The 20,534-nt window shown below is 33.0% G+C and overlaps 1 protein-coding gene across 3 annotated transcripts in view; it reads left to right on the top strand.

The window, feature by feature from the left end:
- LOC118195268 (uncharacterized) overlaps window positions 1-19,699 on the top strand; it is an 83,984-nt gene extending 64,285 nt beyond the window's left edge. For all 3 annotated transcript variants that reach the window (XM_035366554.2, XM_035366544.2, XM_035366538.2), the window contains 2 exons: window positions 17,679-17,845; window positions 19,404-19,699. In XM_035366554.2, coding sequence (XP_035222445.1) covers window positions 17,679-17,845; window positions 19,404-19,461 — 225 coding nt within the window. In that variant the 3' untranslated portion in view covers window positions 19,462-19,699. The remainder of the gene's footprint in view (window positions 1-17,678; window positions 17,846-19,403) is intronic.
- Window positions 19,700-20,534: the final 835 nt, after the last annotated feature.

The following is a 20,534-nucleotide window of genomic DNA, read 5'->3' as shown; positions in this document are numbered from 1 at the left end:
TTTAAACCAGTTTCCTCCAATTATTCTAAATTAACCAATCCCTCAAGGTAATCTGAAATATATACTTATGATATTTCCGATTGCAATAAAAAAGGAAAGTGCACAACTAAATGTTATAGCAGTCTCATATACAAAATTTCAAAGTTCTACGGTTAATCCTTTTTGAGTTATGCGAGATACACGCGTACGTACCTACAGATGTCCCAAAAAAGTTCAGTATGAATGCATTTTACAATTCGTTTCGGAATAGAGGCTTTTATTCTGCCCATACGTAAAGACATCACGCAAAAAATAGTCAAAATGCATTCAGAAACTGTCAAAATGGATGTTTTCGTTGAAATTTTCAAACGAAATTTTTTCGCGATTACAGTACTTTCTTTTCTTTGTACAGGAAAGTAAAAGATAAGAAATTTGTATTTGAATTCATTACCTTTATTTTACCTTCAAATCAATGAAGTGGAAAGGAAATGTATTTACAAACCTTGGCATCCGAATTCGAAGAAATGGCAATATTTTTAATATCATTCCATTTTTTGATGTAACTAGAATTTATCCAATTTTCTTTATCCATTTATTTTCGGATGCGTCTTTCTTTATATTTTACTCAAGATGAAATTCAACCTTAAACTTACTGTAAAATTTTACATTAGGTTTAAAAAATTGCTAATGGAAAAACATTAGTTTGCTGTTAAAAATTAAATTTAGATTTGTGTCACCGGAAACATGAGATGATAAATGTACAAAACCTTTCTTCAGGTACCATTATAGAGAACATTAAATTTACGGAACATGAAACTCGAAAAATCACCTGAACTCTCGTCGAGAAACAAACCACGAAACTTTTTTTTTTTTTTTTTTTCCTTACAGATTCACTAGCCATTTTTAGGCTTTCGCCGAGAGGATCCGGGCGGCAAAACCAAGACACTTCCAAGTAGTAAATAGATATGCTACACTGGTTACGCTATATAGGAAGAATGCTACTAATGCATCCAACTCTCAACAGTTTTCTCTTTTTTAATTTTAGGTCACGTGCACACACACATATATATATATATATATAAGTAGCAAGACAACTTGAATTAGAGAGACCTTAGTGGTCAAGAATTTTGCGCATTGAACTGCAAAAATTTTTAATTTAACTTTTAAACATTCCTCTTACTAATGCTATCCGCTAGCTAAAGCTAATGCTAATGCTATCCGGCTCAAACCTCGAGTTGAGTTATTTACCATATATTGCACTTTTTTTGCACATATTTACTGTGTATTTGAAATTTATTTAATTTTTACTAGAGGTTTTTAAAGTTCTTTGTACGTTAAAATTCCTTTATTTTTTATCACCCATTTTTGATTTTGATGTCATCTCGATTTGTAATTTTTACCTTTAGTTTTTACGAGATAGCTTTTACGACTTTAATATTGTTTCTAATTGTGACATGATTTTACTTTTTTGCTAAGGAACAATAGTATCAAATGTATTTTTTTAGCATTAGCTTTTAAACATTCCTCTTACTTCTATATATATATACAGAGCCGGCGGAAGCGGGCCCGCAAGGCCTTCTTTGCAGGCGGGCGCCGACCAAGGAAAGGGCGCCGACCAACAAACGACACAGAGCATTTTTTTTTTTTTTTTTTTTTTTTTTTTTTTTTAATGCAAAAGAATGTGCATTTATCGGGGAATGTTCCTTGAATGCTTACACAGGACAGGGACCATGGGAGTTGCGCCCCCTCCCAACACCTCCTAACAGAAGGTATTGCCCCTCCCCACCTTTCCCCTCCAGCTCATCCATCAATGCCTTGTCACCCATCCGTCAATCTTCAGGGATATTCCATTTTCGTATTTACTGAGTCACTGAGTGGTTGGCGAAGAAAATTTTCGATGCACAATAACCTTACTACTATTGGAAAAGAAAAGTCCATTTGATGAAGTACTTTCTTATTTTATTTTACTTAATATAATTTCTATTTATCCTTATTTTATCGTTTATATTATATTTTTATTTAAAATGTATACAGTGAAATACGGGTTTTTTTTTTCTTGAAATTTTCTGTGAGGACGGGAAGGGGGGAACGGATTAGCCCTTTCTATCAGGGAAAATTTGCCATTTTGCCATATGTAAGAATGAACACAGGCACCAACTTTTCATTTTCTTCACGGGAGTTGGAGGGGAGGGCAAGATTTGCATGGACGAAAACGCAAAACTCTATAGAGCAGTGCTTCTCAACCTTTTTTCACCGGTAAAACCTACGAAAAAATTTCGCGGACCAGTGTGTTTTTTCCCTCCCTCCCAAAAAAACTTTACAAAGTGTTCAAGAATTACTACATAAGTGAGTTGTAATAAGTGAGTTACCATTTGCCTACAATCATATTTAAATATATGTGCCTTTCGTTTCCTTCTTACTCATCCTGGTTATTGATTTTTAATATACTTATAGTTAAAGAAATAGTAGTTATAGCACAGTATTAAACTCCATGGTTATTAAAAACTTACGCTGATGTATAGTTTTCAGTTGTCCAAACACGCAGAAGAATGTAAGCAAGATAAAAACTGAAACCTACCCTAAGACGCCTTAAACAATACGATAGATATTCATCGTTCAAGTAATCAGCAATACTCGAGGCAGACAGGAGCACACTAGCTGGTGTACTAAGTGTACGGCACGGCAATTTATAAAAGGCGATTAGGTACCTAGTTGCCAGGTTGTTATATTTTTATCACCGATCATATTATTTTATAAACTAGTAAGCTATTGTTATTGTAATGTGGCTGCAATACCGGTAATTTCGGTTTTCGACAGATAGCTGGATATTTCGCTATCTGGACACTTGTATAGAGAGTTTATTTTCTATTTCGGGGGGGCGGGAGGAGGTTGCCGGTGTTTATAGTCTAAGTCCAAATTCTCAACATTTATACAATTTATTTAATGACTAGACTCCCCAATTAAGCATCTTGGTGTGTTCGCGCCATGGACCTTATAAGAAATAGACAAACCCAAACGGGTTTTCTCCCTCGTCTGAGGCCCTGCTGGCTGTCACCTTGATCACATCCGGAGGAGTAGGGACGACTTGCAGAAATTTAACATTGGTTGCCTATTGCAGCGTGTATAATTGTCAAGAAAAAGCTGGTTGTAGCGCCTCATTTCACAAATTAGAATTTCTACATACTTTTATTTTTGAAATTGAGATTGATTTTTAAAAATTTAGCATATTTATCAAGCATAATTAACGTTCCAAATAATTATAAAGCTATTGCATGGTTTCAGGGCTGGATATTTTTTTAGCATTTCCTATGTTGTAAGGAAATTTGTAACTACTTCCTTTAGAAAAACATATTTTAAATCTGAACTAATAGAAAATTTCAAACAAGCAATTTTCTCTTGCAATTTTTATGCTTTTATTGATGTAAATAAGTAAAAAGTACTAAAATATTTAAAAACGAATTTTTGAAAGTTTTGTTTAAAATTCTAAATTGTGCTGCTTTTTTTAAATTATAGATGAGTATTATAGCATAATTTCTATAAAGGAATTTTATTTCAATTATATTTCATAATACATCACAGTGATAAACACTTTTGACTCCTTAAAAGTTTTTTATACATTTAATTCTAATATTAAAATTGTATTTAACCGTACTAATTAATTTTGCTTGTATTTTATAGCGATTATTTTGTAAAATTTATTTTTAGTTCTGTATAACATTTTTTTTTATTTACTGTTAATTTAATTTGTTAGCCCAAAGCGGTGGTAGCCTAGAAAGGCTGTTAGTTTCGAAGTGGAATTTTGCGCTGTTTTACTATAAGTGTCCGTGTCTCCTTGCAAATTGTTGTTACCAAATATTATCGCCCTGTATTATATGTAAAGAAATTAAATAATGAAGAATCTGCATGAATACATGTATGTTTCTTGCACTGTGACAAAAACGACAGTATCTAGAGCCATCAAATTTTGAATAATGTAATCCTCCACCCGATGGGCATCTGGACGGCCGAATTTCGAATTTGTTTTAATCTATTTCATATTTTGTAAAACTTTAGCGAATTTTTGATTAACAAACTCAACGAGTTCAAAGAGAGCGAGCACTGTACGGAAAATAACAGTTTTATCTCCAGTGCGGAAATTCTAAAGATATGCTGTATTCAAATGTATGTGGTTTACGAAGAACATGATATTCAATAAATATAGATAACACACAAAACTTTAAAAAAAGGTTCCTTTTGGGCGTAATATAAAATCTGAGTACTTCTAGATTTTATTTTATCTTTTTTTTTTCCCTTCATTACGCTCAGAAAATTTTATGCTCTGAATTTTATGAATTATTAAAGTAACTAATCCACTTTAATGTTAATAACTTAATGATCACATAATCAAATAAATATGATGTTTTTGTAATGTTATTATAGTTTGGAAACTCATTGCCTGAAAATGTTCATTAAATTAAAAAAAATAAAAAAAAATATCAGATCTTGTTTAATTTTACCTTATTTATTTCAAAGCATCACGTACTATCAATCTTATTTAATTTTACTTTATTTTTACGCAAAATTAAGTTCATAAATTTTGTGCTTAGAATTTTTACCGTTTTACCAAAGTAAAGATGTTTGTACAAGAATTACGCGTGAAAAAAATGCGCGAAATGCAGTTAAAAAGTGCTTTAATGAGATAGATTAAATCCTATTTGGAAAAAACTGTGGCTTTCATAATCTCATCACTATATAATATATCCCATTTAATAATTAAAAAGAGTTATGTGATACAAACGCCATAGGTTTCAGTGTTAAAGTTAAACAGATCGTCCCTACTCTTTCTTGCCGACATGTCGGTGACGCGCGCTCCGCCTACTGGGTTAGTCTATCTCTTATAGGTCCATGGTTCGCGCACGCTTTTGTACAGAAAGACAAAAGGCATATAAAAAGCCGCTTGAGGACCTTACCCTAGGCGCATTTGACCGCGTCTGGCAGAGAGGACTTATTTTTAAGCTCATCAATTTGAATTTTCCACGGGAAATTATTTTCATCCTCAGCTCATTTTTGAACTCCGGAACTTTTTCAGTGCGGCAAGGAGATTCCAGTTCAAACCCACATCAAATTTACACTAGTGTCCCACAAGGAAGTATCCTTGGACCAATATTTTATATTTTATACGTAAATGACTTTCCAAAATTCAGTCAAGACCCTAATATTATGTTAGCATGCTACGCGGATGACACCGCCATCATCGCGAAGTCCAGACGACCAAACCACTCCTTGGAAAAGATTCAGCGGATTATTCCTAATATTGAAGCATGGTGTCAACGATGGAAAATTCAGATCAACCCGGAGAAGTCAAAAGTTTTAGTTATCAGAAAATTCAAGACCACAGACTCCCTCACCTGTAATGTTACATTCTTCGGGAAAACAGTCCCTACTGTAAGTACGGCAAAATACCTAGGAGTCATTTTAAATCGATCGTTTACCTGGAATACACACATAAACAGTGTGTGTGGAAAAGCGTACGGCATTGTGAAAAAGCTTTACCCACTACTTTCTAAGGACTCTGGATTAAACCTTGCACGCAAAAGAAGGCTTTACACTGCAATTGTCAGGCCTGTTATCATATATGCCTCCTCGGCCTGGGCAAGTGCTAAGGCAAGTGAAATTCATCGGCTCCAAGTTCTGCAAAATAAGATCCTGAGAACCATCACTAACGCCAAATACTATATTAGAAATGAAGATTTACATCGCGACCTTCATATTGATTATATCAAGGACTATATCCAATATAAATGGAAAGTTTTTCAGGAAAGCAAAGACCAACAGTACAGCTAACTTTGAGTATATTCTGAGCTACGAAATCATCCCGGACGATTTGCTCATCCGACCTTATGCTGCACACTCAATTAGGCAAGCCAATAATTAAGTGTTACTCGTCAGTACTCCATGCTGACGCTCCGTGTGCATCTTTTCACATCATCTTTTCTGACAAGGATTCCAATTTAGATTTCGACCAATCACAGTGAAGTGCCAGCAGGCTACGAGCATCTTACGGACTTTGGAGTAATTACTCTGGACTTGTTCTTGGTTGGACCAGTGTTGCAAATAGCTCGCGTCAGCTCCTGAGCCCAGGCGAAAATTGCGCCGTAACCCCCTTTTCTCCCTGTTATTTCTCCCCTCAGAGGAAACTCAATCAGGTATTTTCTAATACCAGGCTCCGCATGGAACTCCTTGCATGACTGGGAAGTATTGCTCCGGCAATAGAAACCCAGTACAATACAGTATATCGCAGTATCGCAGTACCCTAGGCACGTCAGCTGAGATGGCCGAAGTAAAGAACTGAAGTTTTATATTCAGCTATTTTCATTAAACGTTGAGAATCTTTATTAGATTTTTAATATTAAGTTGGCTTCTCGGGCTACACCCAAGGACAACTAGATATCTACAGGCCTCCTCCATCGATTTGTGACGCCAAAAGCGAAGGCGATCGACATATATTTATGTCACTTTTTATTTCAAACACAAAAGTCAAGTGAAATTAATTTTTACAACTTAACATTTTTAATTTTAGGAATAAATTTTAGGAATCTTTTTTAGAATTTTGGATATTGCTTGGACATCATTAAACGAAAGATATGATGCAATGAAAAATCACTGCGATAATTTTAGTTTCCTGGGTAATTTATCAGAAATCGATAACGCAAATTTCAAAATAAAATGTGATAAATTAGAAAAAATTGTTACAGTGTGATGACAATAAAGATATTAACGCAGAAGAACTCTATGACGAAATAGTAGCTTCGAAAGACATTTTTACAGCCGGTATGAATGACCCATTCGATATTTTGAACTTAATTGTGTCAAATAATTTGTGCTTCCCGAACTTGAAGATCGTACTGAGCATTCCTGTTAGTGTTGCTAGTAGCGAAAGATCATTCTCCAAATTAAAATTGATCAAGACAGATTTACGTTCAAGTATATCGCAGGAAAGACTCATAAATTTAGCTTTGATTGCCACTGAAAATGAAATCTGTCAAGAAATAGATGGAAAAGAAATTATAGAAAAATTTGTAAATATAAAATGCAGAAAAATAAATTATTCTCAATAAATTGTTAAAATCAATTTCAACAAATGCTTTCTTCAAAATTTTCTTCTCCTATACAAAAATTTAGAAAAAAAAGGGGGGGTAACTTCAGCTATTTTGCAGGCGGGCGCCGGATAACCTTGCGCCGGCGCTGTATATATATATATATATTCGCCATGTTACACGGATCGCAGCATAGTATAAAATATCTTCTAGTTTATTAAAATAAGAATAAAAAAATCTTAAGAGATCAAATGTTTATTTACAAATTTAACATAAGGACAATCCTTACTAGTTTTTACAAATCAGGTATATAACTGCAACATGCTACTTTTAATACATCGTCGGGATGAGAACTAGTAAATAGATTTCTACATAAGTTCTTCGTATATTTAATTTTAAAGGATGATTCGCAGAGATACATTGATGTGCAAAACGTGGGCAAACACAGTTTGCATTTTTGCACAGCTTCGTAATTTTTAAACACTAACTTTCCGCATTTCGTTTTTGTGCTTTGCTTTAAAAATAACCTCCGAATTTGTATCGTTTTGAAGCTCTATGAATTCGTCAAACAGCGTCACATAATCACAACTCAAAGCAGTTAGTTCTGTAATAACTCTTATTTTAATATTTCAGATTTTTCTATAAGCGATAAAATATTCTTAATATTTGTTATGGCTATTAGAATATTGCAAACACACAAAGCCCAAGAGGAGGGAGGCCTTCGTGGAGGACTTTCAAGAGTAAACTTCCAGCCGTTTTGTCAGAGTTCAAACCCAGGACGAACTAACAATATTTAGCAGTTCTTCCACGGAGCGACCACTGGTGGTGCCTTAATATTTTATATTTGCATTAAATTGCTTGGACAAACCGATTAAATAACTTAAAACTATCGTATAGTTTTCTGCAGATATTCAAATAGCCTCTTGTTTAACATTCATTATAACTAAAAAAATTACGCAACTTTTGTATTTACTCAAATCATATACTTATATACCCTTCGAAAGTAAATAGGCTCAACCTGTGACCGAATTGTTATGACCTTTGAATGCTACGAGTTTGACATCGGTTTGATTCCAAGCGAATGGGCTGGCTGCATGTTTAGCTTTCATGATTTTTCCTGTATGTTATATAGCAGTCAGAAGCCTTCTCTCAGAAGGCTTTTCATGAAGGCATCTATACTCATAGGTACAAAGCCCTCGTGGTCTTTGCTGTATTCAAAATAACCTAACCTTACAAGCAAATGCATTTTTTGACATCTACGAAATAATGTTTAAACCATGACTGTGGTTATGTTTTTTTCTGGGTTGTTACACAGAAATGCTAAAACTCATCACCAAATCTTCATTTTCACACATTAAAAAAAAATTTTAATGTAAAAATAAAAACCGAGCTAAGATTTTCTTCAGTGTAACCATAGTACCCAGGTGTACAAACGAATGCCCCTATAATTACTGTCAATTTCTTCTAATAAGTTATTAAATTCTCTATTGTTCAGTTTTCATGAACGGATGAAGTTCAGTATATTTATTACAATTTTCATCACAGGGTCTGATTCTGGCATAGAAATATATGCTTTTTCCATGCTGAATCGCAGAATCAAATGATAAAATATTTGTTAAATTTTATTTTTAACAAAAAAAAAAAAAAATCGTTTTCAAATCCTGTGATTGATGGACATTTATCTGAGCACAAACACACTCATTTCTTTCTATCAATAGAATTATTTTCTAGCAATGCATTAATAATATTGAGAAAATATTTATCTCAGCTTGATTCTTTATTGAAAAAAATTTATAAAAAAACCTTCACGAAATAAAATCTGTTCGCTAGGTATTTATAAACACGGAATATGCGATGCTGCTGAAATGCAAAATTTAACTACAGCTCAGGTGGCGCACATTTTTGTTTGCAAGAAATGTAAAATAAATTTCATTTCGAGATGCATATATGTAAGCTCTTCACCTCATATACGACCGGCAGGTTGTGTATAAATGTTCTAATACTTTGCAGAATTTTTTAAATCATTGTTTATGCAATATTTTCTAAGTAAATCTTTAGTAAAATTAATTGCTGTTTCTCCTGTTTCCGAGTGCTGAAAAGGAATGAACACAAAAGTGAATTTTTTCCTCTGCGCTTGAAGAAGAAGATTCTATTTAAATTTCGAAACTAGTCCTGCAAACTTATGCAACTGACGCTGATTCTTGTTGCTTTATTATCTTCAGCATTAAGTCCCAAGTTCCTCAAGCAACGAAGTAACTTAATCTAGAACAGTGCGACATACAGTAAATTGACATCATTTGATTTTGACAGTTAGGTAGTTAGATATACCCACTCGAAGACGATAATTAAAGGTTAATGAAATGTTTACTTTGTCCTAGTAACGCTACTTTTCTTTCAACAACAGAAAAAAGCTAATGTATACACCACATGACTTCCTTGCAGGGAATATTAAATTACACGCATTTTTTCCTGCATTTCATTTAAACTTATTGAATCGAATTAAATCTACTTCGTCGATAGCGCATAAATCACAATAGAAAAAATGCACTCTTTAAAATTCACTATATTTATTTCCCATAGCGACACTAGGTTCACTTAACAGCGTTATATCTCATTCATTTTGTAACTCAGAAAGCACCAAAATTATATCATATGAAGAATTATGTAATCGTTGCTACATATTCTATTAAAATTCTATAATTGATTTAAAACGATGTATAAAAGAAATTAAACAAATAAAAAAGAAACAGTTTTTCACAGACGAATTCAGCTCCGCTTACCTAATGCGCATGTGCTTCTCGTAAACATTCTGCTCTGTCCGAGACAGACTGGCGACAATATTTGCTGCTATACTAATTAATACTTCTTCATTTACTCACGGTAAGCTACACTATTTCCTCAAAATGACAAATAACAGCCTTTCCCATTTCATTCCTGGAAATATTTTCCCAAACATCTGTAATTCTAATGGTTTCTAATTTCACTAGTTCTTTTAGATTTTTACTTTGATTGAATACAGATGATAATTCATTAAAATAACTGTGACTGCAGGAAAATCTACTCATTTTTTCCATCATCACCCGTTCGAGGTCTCTGTAACAATACGTTCAATGGACAAATTATATAGTCTTCCGTTGCATAATTTTCCAGCTTCACCAGCAGCAATAAAAATTTCTATTTTTAGCTGACCTTTATAGGTCTAACTTTTTTATTCCTATCCTCGCCACAGAACCACAAATAAATTTCTAATCTAAAAGCTGCGCCTTACTTACAAGTATAATCGCTTCTAGCACTATTCAGTTGTACTAAGTAGCAAATATGGTTTTCCAGTTTTGATGTGGCTCACCAGCAACCGGGCGGTTGCTGGGCATTGCTACATCGATCCGAAGTTCGAGCGACAAATGGGCTAGCTGAATTAGCTGAATGGTGTTTTCGTCGTTTACCCTATGTGTTATTCGTATAGGAGCCAATTTTCCTTAGAAAGTCCTCCATAAAGACATCCCTTCCGTTAGGCAGGTAGCCTTCGAGTGCTTTGCTACAATTAAATAAACCAAACCAAACCCATTTTGACGTTGAGACACCAAACAGATAATGAGTCAAAGTGTCGGAACTAACTGAAACACAGCCCATTTCTTCAGCTGTCCCTTTTAAAATATAGCTCATATCAATCAAGCCTAAAGCGATTTACAGTCCTTTTAGATCGAGAGTCGAACTAAGCGTTTTTTCCTCCTCATTTACTACAATATTCACTAATGAAGTTTGAAGAAATACTTTTTCAGTGCAACATGAATAGCATATTGAATTTACTGGATTCCATGGATTTTACTTTATTGGATTTGCAAATTTCAGAAACTTGTTAGTTTGTGGTTGACTCTGGACATGCAACTGCCCAGTTGTCTCTTGGAACAAATTAAATTTCACTCCTTAGTCTAACAATGTTTTGCATGATGCCTGGTTCTAAAGCAAGTATAGCAGGCTTTTTTATTATTTATAATGCCCTACTTTTTCTTACGAATAATATTTTTTACGCTGAAAAGCAGTCTTTATTCTCAAGTTTATTATAAAATAAGTACAGTTTTCCTTCATTTAATTTTTTAGCCCTCCTTTTTTTGGCGAAAGGCGCGTTAGCGCAGAAGGGCTATTAGTCTCGAAACGGTATTTCTCGTCGAATCGCTAAAAGTGTTGAATCACTTTTCAAATTGTTTCCACCAAATATTATCGCTCTGTATTATATTTAAGAAATTAAATAATGAAGAATCTGCATGAATGTATGTATGTTTCTCGCACTGTGAAAAGTCAAGTGTACCTAGAGCCATCAAATATTGAATAACGTAGTCCTAAACATATACACCTGGAAGCCCGAATTTTGAATTTCGAATCTGTTTTATTATCGTTTTCATATTTTATAAAATTTTAACGAATTATTAATTAGCAAAACTCAACGATTTCAAAGCGAGCTGTGGCAACACTGTACGGAATAAAATATTTTTATCTCCAGCATGCGAGGCTATCTATCGGAAATTCTAAAGATGGGCTGTTTTTAAATATTTAAACTCAGGAGTGTTAGCCCAAATGCTCTCTAAACGTGTATGTGAATGTAAATGAAAAAAAAGCTGCTTTGAGCATAATATAAAATCCGAAATCTTTCAGGTTTTTTATTTATTTATTTATTTATTTATTTCACTTGGAAACAAATTATAGAATAGGCGCTTCCTCTTGGCATTTGCTGTTGGCGTTTTCTTTCTTTACATAATCTACATTCAAGCATTTTAAACCCTGACTTAGCGAAATCCTCTGTCGCCCCCCAAAACTTCATTTTTTCAAAAACGAAAGCATACTTAAGTTTTCGCAGTAAGAACCTTCTTGCTTACTAACTATTATATTATTTCTTAAAGAAACTCTTATATATCTTCAGGAATGCATTATTCGATTAAGATAAACAGCGTGCCAGCACATTTGATTTTCACTCGACTCCGGTAGCTTTTTTATTACGAGACTCAGCAATTCACGTACATAAAACTCAATTAATAGCTTTCCGTCAAATCTATTTTTTTTTTTAACATTCAATAACTTTCTCATAATTCTCCGAAGTGGCAAGAAACCCTTCTCTAGCTCTTGCACTGTTTTACAGTTTCCTGTAACAAATAATGAAATTTTCTTTCCTTTTTCCATTGGCCCACCAGCGACCGAGCGGTAAAGTCGCTGAACACTGGTAGTTCGGTCCGAGGTTCGAATCCCGTGAACGGTATGGCTGCATGGATGTTTTCGTGGTTTTTCCCATGTGTAACGTGTATACGAGCCAGTTTCCCTTAGAAAGTCCTCCACGAAGGCAGACAGCCCTCGAGGCTTTGCCGTAATTAATAACCTGACCTAACCTATCCTTTTTCCATTGCTTTATTTTCATGTGTACGTTTGAACTGGCTTCAAAAAATGAGCCAACGTTTTACTACTACTTCAATTCGAACGATTTCAGGTGGTTTTCCCCATGTGTAAAATGTATACAGTACGAGCCAGTTTTCCTTAGAAAGTCCTCCACGAAGGCATCCCTCCCCTTAGGCAGATAGCCCTAGTGTGCTTTGCCATAATAAATACACCAACACCTACGAACGATTTCAGTTCAATTTTAGGTCAGCGCAGTTTTCTTTTGTCTGAAGTTAGCGGCGAACTAGCGAAACAAGAAGTATTAACTTGCTTCATTTGGCTATTATAAAATATTTCTAATTTCGCATGCACCAAGTCTGTTTAATATTCTTATTCCCTCGACACTTGCATATTCGCATTTATATTCATCATCAGTTTTGATTTCGTTTAAAATTTCAGCGTCAGCCTCTTTTAGTTTATTATACAAAAGGTGTAATTTAGTGCACTTAGTTTTTTTATTGTCAGCTTTCCTGACTAAATATTTGTAACTTGATTAATTTAAAGTAATTCGTAAACGCAGACACATACGTTTCTCTGCGTTTCTTTCTGGAAAAAAAGTTAAAAAAATATCCTCGAATTCTAAAAGAGGTTACCTAAATTTTCTTTGTAGAAACTTAAATAAAAAGTTATTTACAAGATCTTGTGGAAATAAGGTCAGTTTATACTTCTGTTTTAAGATATTTCATGAGTGTTTTTTTCTCCTTAAGTATTGAGCTAGTTCAAGTAATGGATGCTTCAGCAACAAAATGCCGATTAAGACTGCGCTTACTAAGACTTTTAATTGTTTAATGGAAGAATTAGGACAGCAAAAGCCTATTTTTGAAGTTATAACATTTAATTCATTTTATGTGGTGAAACATTCATTTTTTCATACTTTCGCTAAATTTCAAAATACTGAACTTCTAATAATGGAAATTTTACTTAGTGCACTAAGTAAAATTTTGAAACTACTAATCCGTTTTAACCTTCCTAGGTTGTTGATTTATTAACCCTAGTTTAAACTTAAAATCTAAAGTATTAATTTAATAAAACGCTAAAATCACTCTGAACTTTTATTTATACAACAGTTCGTACATTAAACATAAAACATAGCAAGGTAATCATTGTCCATGCGGATCTGGGAATGCTACAATTTAAATGTGTAAAAGCAAATAGTAACTCAAGCACCTAGCATACTGGCTCCCAGGAACATAAGCACGATCTCTAAGCACAAACTCGAGCAAAAAACCAAAAAGACGCACATCGAAAACAGCAGAGTAAAAACACAAGAGGATAGCGTAGCTGGTACTGTTATCAAAATTTTTTCTTTCAACTTACACTCTCGCTTGCTATTTACTAAACTAAGTTAGTTTCAATCTGACTTGAGTTGGCAGAAAAAAAGGGGGTGTAGAACAGTTTTAACAGCAACAACAAAAAAGAATGTTAATTAAAATAACCTCATAACTATACGATATTTATTTCAGTTATTTTTCAATATAGTAGGGAGGGAGAAAATGATATTAATCTTGTAACAAGAACTCATCTTCCTATAAGTTAAAGCTAAAGCAGTAATACATATTTATTTGGAAATTTAATTAAACGAAATGAAAAGCGAAAAGGAAATAACATAACTTTAGACATCTAATTTAATTTTAGTGGAAATAATTAAAGATTCAAAATATTTTCCAAACCAATCATTCGTAAGAATTTTCATATCAAAGCTGTTGTGTGATAATAAAGTACTTCATACTGGACACTCAAGTTATCTGAATTATTTGAAATATCAAAGAAACCGTTGTTCATATCACCAATAAATGATTACTCAGCCTTTTATACAATGTCTCCTTGTAACATCGTAGAGATACCGTGAACGAAACTTGTCACTGAAGGTCTTGTGAATACCTCTTGCGAATAAAATTAATATTACAGTAATAAAGTCTGGAGCTATCTTTTGAGAACATGTCTTATAATACTTCACAATATAATAAACATGTGTTTAAGGGAGAGAATTTTACACATTTTCACATTATTTCTAACAGTGAGATTGGTAAACATGTAATCAGTTTGCTGATTACAAATAGTAAACTGGAATCAAACCAACATCAGCGTGCTCATAGAAAGCATGTATAACTTTGAGGTGTTGTTATTGTCGTATTATTATATTGTGTATAATAATACGACATATGTAGTATGTATCTTTCATAATTCAAGAACGAGTAGCCGTAGAACATTGAAATTTCGTATATGAGACTGCTATAATATGTAGTTGAGCACCTCCCCTTTTTCGTTAGAATCGGCTGCACCAATCGCATATAAATGTAAATATATATATATATATTCTCACTCTGTTACCTGGCTCGGTGAGCTAATTTTTTTTTATTCTTATATGTTGGTAAATTGCGCATTTTTTGCATTAAAAGTGGTTGAATTATGTGCTTTTATGTTCCGGTTAAGGTTTTTATGCTTTTTATTAATCTGTATGTAAGAATTGTAGAATTAAAAACAGTTTAAAAGTTTAAGTGAAAAGTTAAGCCTAACCAACCTCAATTTTTTTACATTTGAAACTCAGCAGAATAGTGACTGAAGTCAGTTTCTGTACCTTCAGTGTCTCTTTTCCCGAGTGGGAACTAGAGTAAACACAGTTTTGTACACCGCCAAATCTGCCTTATTGCCCGCTGGCCGAATTGCTTCTTTTTGTGCAGAACTCTGATTTTAATTGTAAAAAATTTTTTTTAACTGTTTAAACTGTATTTGGTGTTTTATGTTTTCTTGTTTTTTACAATTTTTAATAAAGATGTTTTGAGTTTTTATGTATTTCTGCTTTGAACTGAATTAATTGACTGAAAAATATATCTCTAATAAAATTCGAAGAAATAAGTTAAAATAAAAGGCAACAAAAATTATGTATAACTTAATAAGCCATACAAGGAAGTCATGTGGTGTCCACATCAGATTTTTTAAATTACACATGTTATCTTCGCCAGCGCGATAATCGGGCGAAGAATTCTAAGAATTATTTTGCTATCCATCTGAAGCTATCATGTATTAATTTTAAGAGTTTTGCATCTCATTATTTATTAATTTGCTCACAGGTCTTACTATATTCATACTGTCAGCAAAGAAGGTAATACAAAGTTAGGGCATAATACTATTCCATAATACTTATTAAGTATGACGAATACAGAAATTCAGTTAACTAAAACATCGAAAACTGTAAACCTCGAATGAAATTCTGTATTAGAATAAAATATATAACATCAAATAATAGCTTGAAATTTAGAAGAGCGTATTCTTACACCATGGTTTTCCAAATTTTGAATGTGATTTGCTAAGAGGCCAATACCCAATCATATGTGACAACGTTCAACAATGGCTTGATAGCCGCCATGTTCCACTGGAGTTGTGTCTCTGCGTTTACCGAATTTGAAGACAGTTGAATAAGTATATTTTGAAGTCTTATATACACCTGGCAGCATACTTTATTACTGCAGATGAGTTTTAGCCTCATATCGACCAGAAATCGGTCTACCAGTAGCCAATAACTAAAGCCACTGAATGCTGGTATTTCATTCTGTAATTTATTTTTATCGAATGTCTGCCTATGTGGGATTTTCTTTTGGTTTTTATATCGAGTGTAATATGAAAACCCAATAGCTTCTCTTCAAAAGATCTTTCATGAAGATTTCTGTTTTGATAGAAAGCCACAGTGTAATATGTCATGGTTAAATCAACAAACCAATACATTATGCATGGATTGATATGACCTAAATCCACATCTTACTTCTCTTCCTTTCCAAGTAAACCATCTACCAATGGTCATTACCATCGTAATGGCTACTCGAAATACATATTATTTTGTTATCTTCAATTATAATATAGTTATCTTTGTAACGAGTTACGTTTTGAATAAATACTTTCCCGCTTTCTTTCCTTTTTTGTTTGTTGTTGTTGCATAGTAAGGTTATTATTTAAATTAACCAGTTATTTATAATTTCAGCCATCATTATAACTTCTCCGTTCCATTTCCTCACTAGAATGTAAATAAATTAAATAATATTTAAACTGAGGTTTTTTGGATTGTGGGACAGAGTGTGTTTCTGACTTGCGCTTGCAGGCTACTTTCAGTTCCTGCCAGTTTTGATAGTTTGAATTATTCGGCTTTGCCTTATTCCGCTGCTGACAAGTTGATTTTGACCCTCCGGTTAGAAATACTCATCCAACTTAGACTATATTTAAATTGTGTAGTCTTTTACTACTATTTCATGTCTTAACGTAAATCTGACTGTTTCTGTTTAGTTGCCTCCAGTACGAGGTGTGACTGACATTGTTAATACAAGAAAGGGCATTTATGTTCAAAATTCTGCTTAATAAAAATGTTTATTAAAATCTTTTCATGACTTGTAGTAATTCGCTTCATGTCTGATGCGGTTATTAGTTCCAGATCAAGTAAAACCTCATAGTATTTCTAATATAGCAATATAGCACATATCTGAAATTTCGTTGTCTGGTTAATCAAATCCTCAACTATTAAAAATAAAACTTAAAAAAAAAAAAAAAGAAGTTATTTTCAACTCTGATATGCTACGTAGAATCTTTAAGTAGTCTTTTACGAATTCCTTCTCTTTACTTTTCAATTTTGCATTCCTAAAATAATATATATTTATTTTTCTACAAGTTTACGCAAAATTTCCATAAAATTAATACAACTAGCAAAAATACAGAAAAGGAATATTAATATTAACTATGATCATATAGGTAAAATAAATCCTACTTCGTCATCCCTGTCGAAAACTTTGGAATTATTATTACAAGAATATCCTGGTTAAAACACTATCCTCACAATTCTCAAGACTCAGGGAAATTTTCAGTGGACTGAATTTACAAATGAAAGCATTTCTTGACTCACCAAGCACTAAAAAGATCCAGTAGTTAAAGCCACTAAACACTAGTAGTTCGCCTCATCTGAATAGTGAATTCGCGGAATCTGAATAGGCTAGCTGTAGTTTTTTTTTAAAGCTTGCTCATATTCTAAAATAAATACCAACCAAATTGTATTTTAGTATCTAACACGAATGGATTTCTCCTTTAAAGAGATAATTCTTGCAAGCTTGGCTATAATGAATTAATCCAGCCCCGATGTGTAAATTTATACATAAAATACATATAATTCCTGCATTTGTTATTCCAGAGGTAGATAAATATTTTTTTTATTTTTATTCTTAGGTGTTTAATCCTTCAAAATGCAGATGCGAATGCAAAAACTCTGAAAATGCTGAAAGCTGCCATAAGATTGGAAAGTTCTGGGATTCAACCAACTGTGCATGTATTTGTCCTTTCGATATTCCTCAAATATGCTCTACTGGAGCATTCTTTCATAATGGATTATGTCGGTATGTAAAATTCTTAGTGTAATAGTAGATAATATTATATTTTTTAATCTATTAATAAGAAAAGAATGTTTGAAAATTTTCTGTTGTATGCAAAGTTTAGAATAGTTTCTAGTGATGAGTCAATTAAGCGATGATGAAGCACAGTTTGCCTCTCGCATTGTTGCCTGTAAATAGGTAACCTTAAACAGTAGTTTTAAGAAGGGCACATAAACAGAATCTCTGTCGAGACGCAGAGTTTAAATTGAGCCGGAGTCCACCAGAGCCTTAAATATTAAGGCTCTTGCACTCTTTTAATGTAACTGAACAGCAATTTCTGTAAAAATCTGATCTCGAAAATTTTATTTTTAATAATAAAATTATATTAAAAATCGATTCTAACTTCTGAATGCATGCTTCTCTTTCCTTGAGAAATAAACCCTTGGATGAAGGTCGAAACTTTTAAGGAAAGAAAAGCCCCCATCTACATCTCAAAGGCTTATTCTCCAGAAAGTATAATGAATTTATGATAGTGGGTAAAATTTTCGTCTCAACGCTAGTGTCTTCCCGCGGAAAAGAACACCTGCAGACTTCCTGAAACTATGTAATCAAAGAAGGGGGATTAGAGTTGTCACTTGCTACTCTTTTTTCAGCTAACTTTAGGATTCGGTGAAAATTTGCTCTCCTGTCATATTCTGCTTGAAAGCTAGAATTATACTGAGAAGAGATCGTTGTCAGAAAATGTTGGATTCTCCTGAAAAAGAAGGATAATTTTTAGTTTCATATTTTTTATTAACTCATAAATTTTTAGAAAACAGAACAAGAAATTTAAACAAAACAAGAAATAATTTTTGCTATAAGAGTATCAGACTAACAAAAGGGAAGAAAATAATCTCACATTTAACTTAGCAATGTTTTATAAATAAAGTAATGCAGTTACTTATCTTCCTTTTTCTATTCTTTTTTTAGATTATACTTTTCATGAAAAATGACCAGTAAAACTTTATAAAAAAATTATTTATTAACATGCGGGTTGGTGGGAATTTGCCTGAGATACCTCCAAACGAAAGTGTTGGGTGATTTCATCTGGTTCTAGCCAACAGAGCTGTGCTAGCTATACTATTAAGCCGATAAAGTTCGTCAATATATGTGCGATTACGTATATTACAGTTTTTATATAATTGTTGACTATTGAATGCTACTGGAAGTTCCGAGCAATTATCTAGAAAACTGTTGAATTGGTTATAAATACATAGATTCGTCTACAAAAAAAGTAAGTTATTCCAAAACAAAAATTAATAAATTAAATAACTAATAAATTCACCATTGACATTTCAAAAATTTTAAGTTGTCTTGTTATTCTTAGTTGTTTTTAAGCTGCTAACTTTCCTGTTCCTTTTACTAACTTTTCCTCTTAAAATTTCCTAACTACTTTGGCTATTGGAAAACGCCTTAAGAGTTCTGCTGTAGAAATAAATAAATGTGCGTTAATCGGGTGGTTTTATTGTTTTTTTCTATCAGTTTAACATTTTTGGTCCCATTACTGACTCTTTTTTGAAAACTAATAACATGTTTCTTTCAGGTGTGTACCAATAGGAGGCCCAGAAATTGAAAGCCGAAGACGACGACCACCTGTTTAACTGGAAAAAAAAAACCACACTCTACCGGTCCAAAGAAATTAATAGATACAATTGTATATTGCTTAAGAAATCATACAATTCTCATGATGATTTAGAACTTCACCTGATAAGAAATCAAAATATCATGAACTCTCCAACGTTCTCATATATTCTCAAGAAGAATGTTCATCTTAAATCATCTTTCATCTATAAGGTGGAAAAGAATTCAAAATAAATAAATAATATTTCAAATAATAAATATCAAGTGTGGATATGTAAATATGAAATGCTGTACAGAAAACATTTGCGATCGTAAACGGGGGGGGGGGAGGGAAAACTTCAAAATTTGTAAAAGCCTTTAATGATCTAGTTTAAATAAAAGGCAAACACACATAATAAATCAGATTCATAGTCTTATATACAAAACAGAAACATATTAATATCAAATACAAAATCAGGCAAAAATCCAAACTTAGACTGACGTCGGTTCTGTTGAACGACTGATTTTGAAAGCAGAAGAGAAGTGTGTCATCCTTGTTCAAGGCGAAAGTATTTTTGATAAAACTGTTTTGGTCTTTTTTTTTTTTTTTTTTCAACTTGAAGAATAGGAATCTCGTGCTTTCACCCTCTAAATCGATAATGCCTTCTGAAAACAAGTATCAGTTTAATGCTGATTTTTGACTAATTTTACACGAATCTTCATGTAAATTTGAGGATAGTTATGTCTCAACCATTCCCCCCTCACAATTAAAAGTCTCCTAAAATGTGAAGCATATTGAATTAAAAGGAAATTTAAAACATGAAACCGACTGGGACATTGGACATTCTAATTGCTTTACCTTAGCAACCGGAATAATGAAAACTCACTCTCTAGGGCTAAATAACAATATTCATCCTACGCATATAAAATAATAAAAAAGAAATATACAAACTACAGCAATATGTAAAAACTTTCAACGTCAAATAAGGTAAAAGAAAAGAAGCGATCATATCTGAACAGTTCGCTCGCTGAAGGCTCAGGGGCGAAGCACGTTAAATCAGGCCCCTGGACATAAGCCGCATAACATCGTATGGAATGGCATGACTTTCCTACC

Source organism: Stegodyphus dumicola, chromosome 6 (genome assembly GCF_044657685.1).
Source record: "Stegodyphus dumicola isolate Sdum_Otavi_A_Nest chromosome 6, ASM4465768v1".
Classification (NCBI taxonomy): Eukaryota; Metazoa; Arthropoda; class Arachnida; order Araneae; family Eresidae; genus Stegodyphus; species Stegodyphus dumicola.
This window is presented reverse-complemented; position numbering and strand designations above follow the sequence as displayed.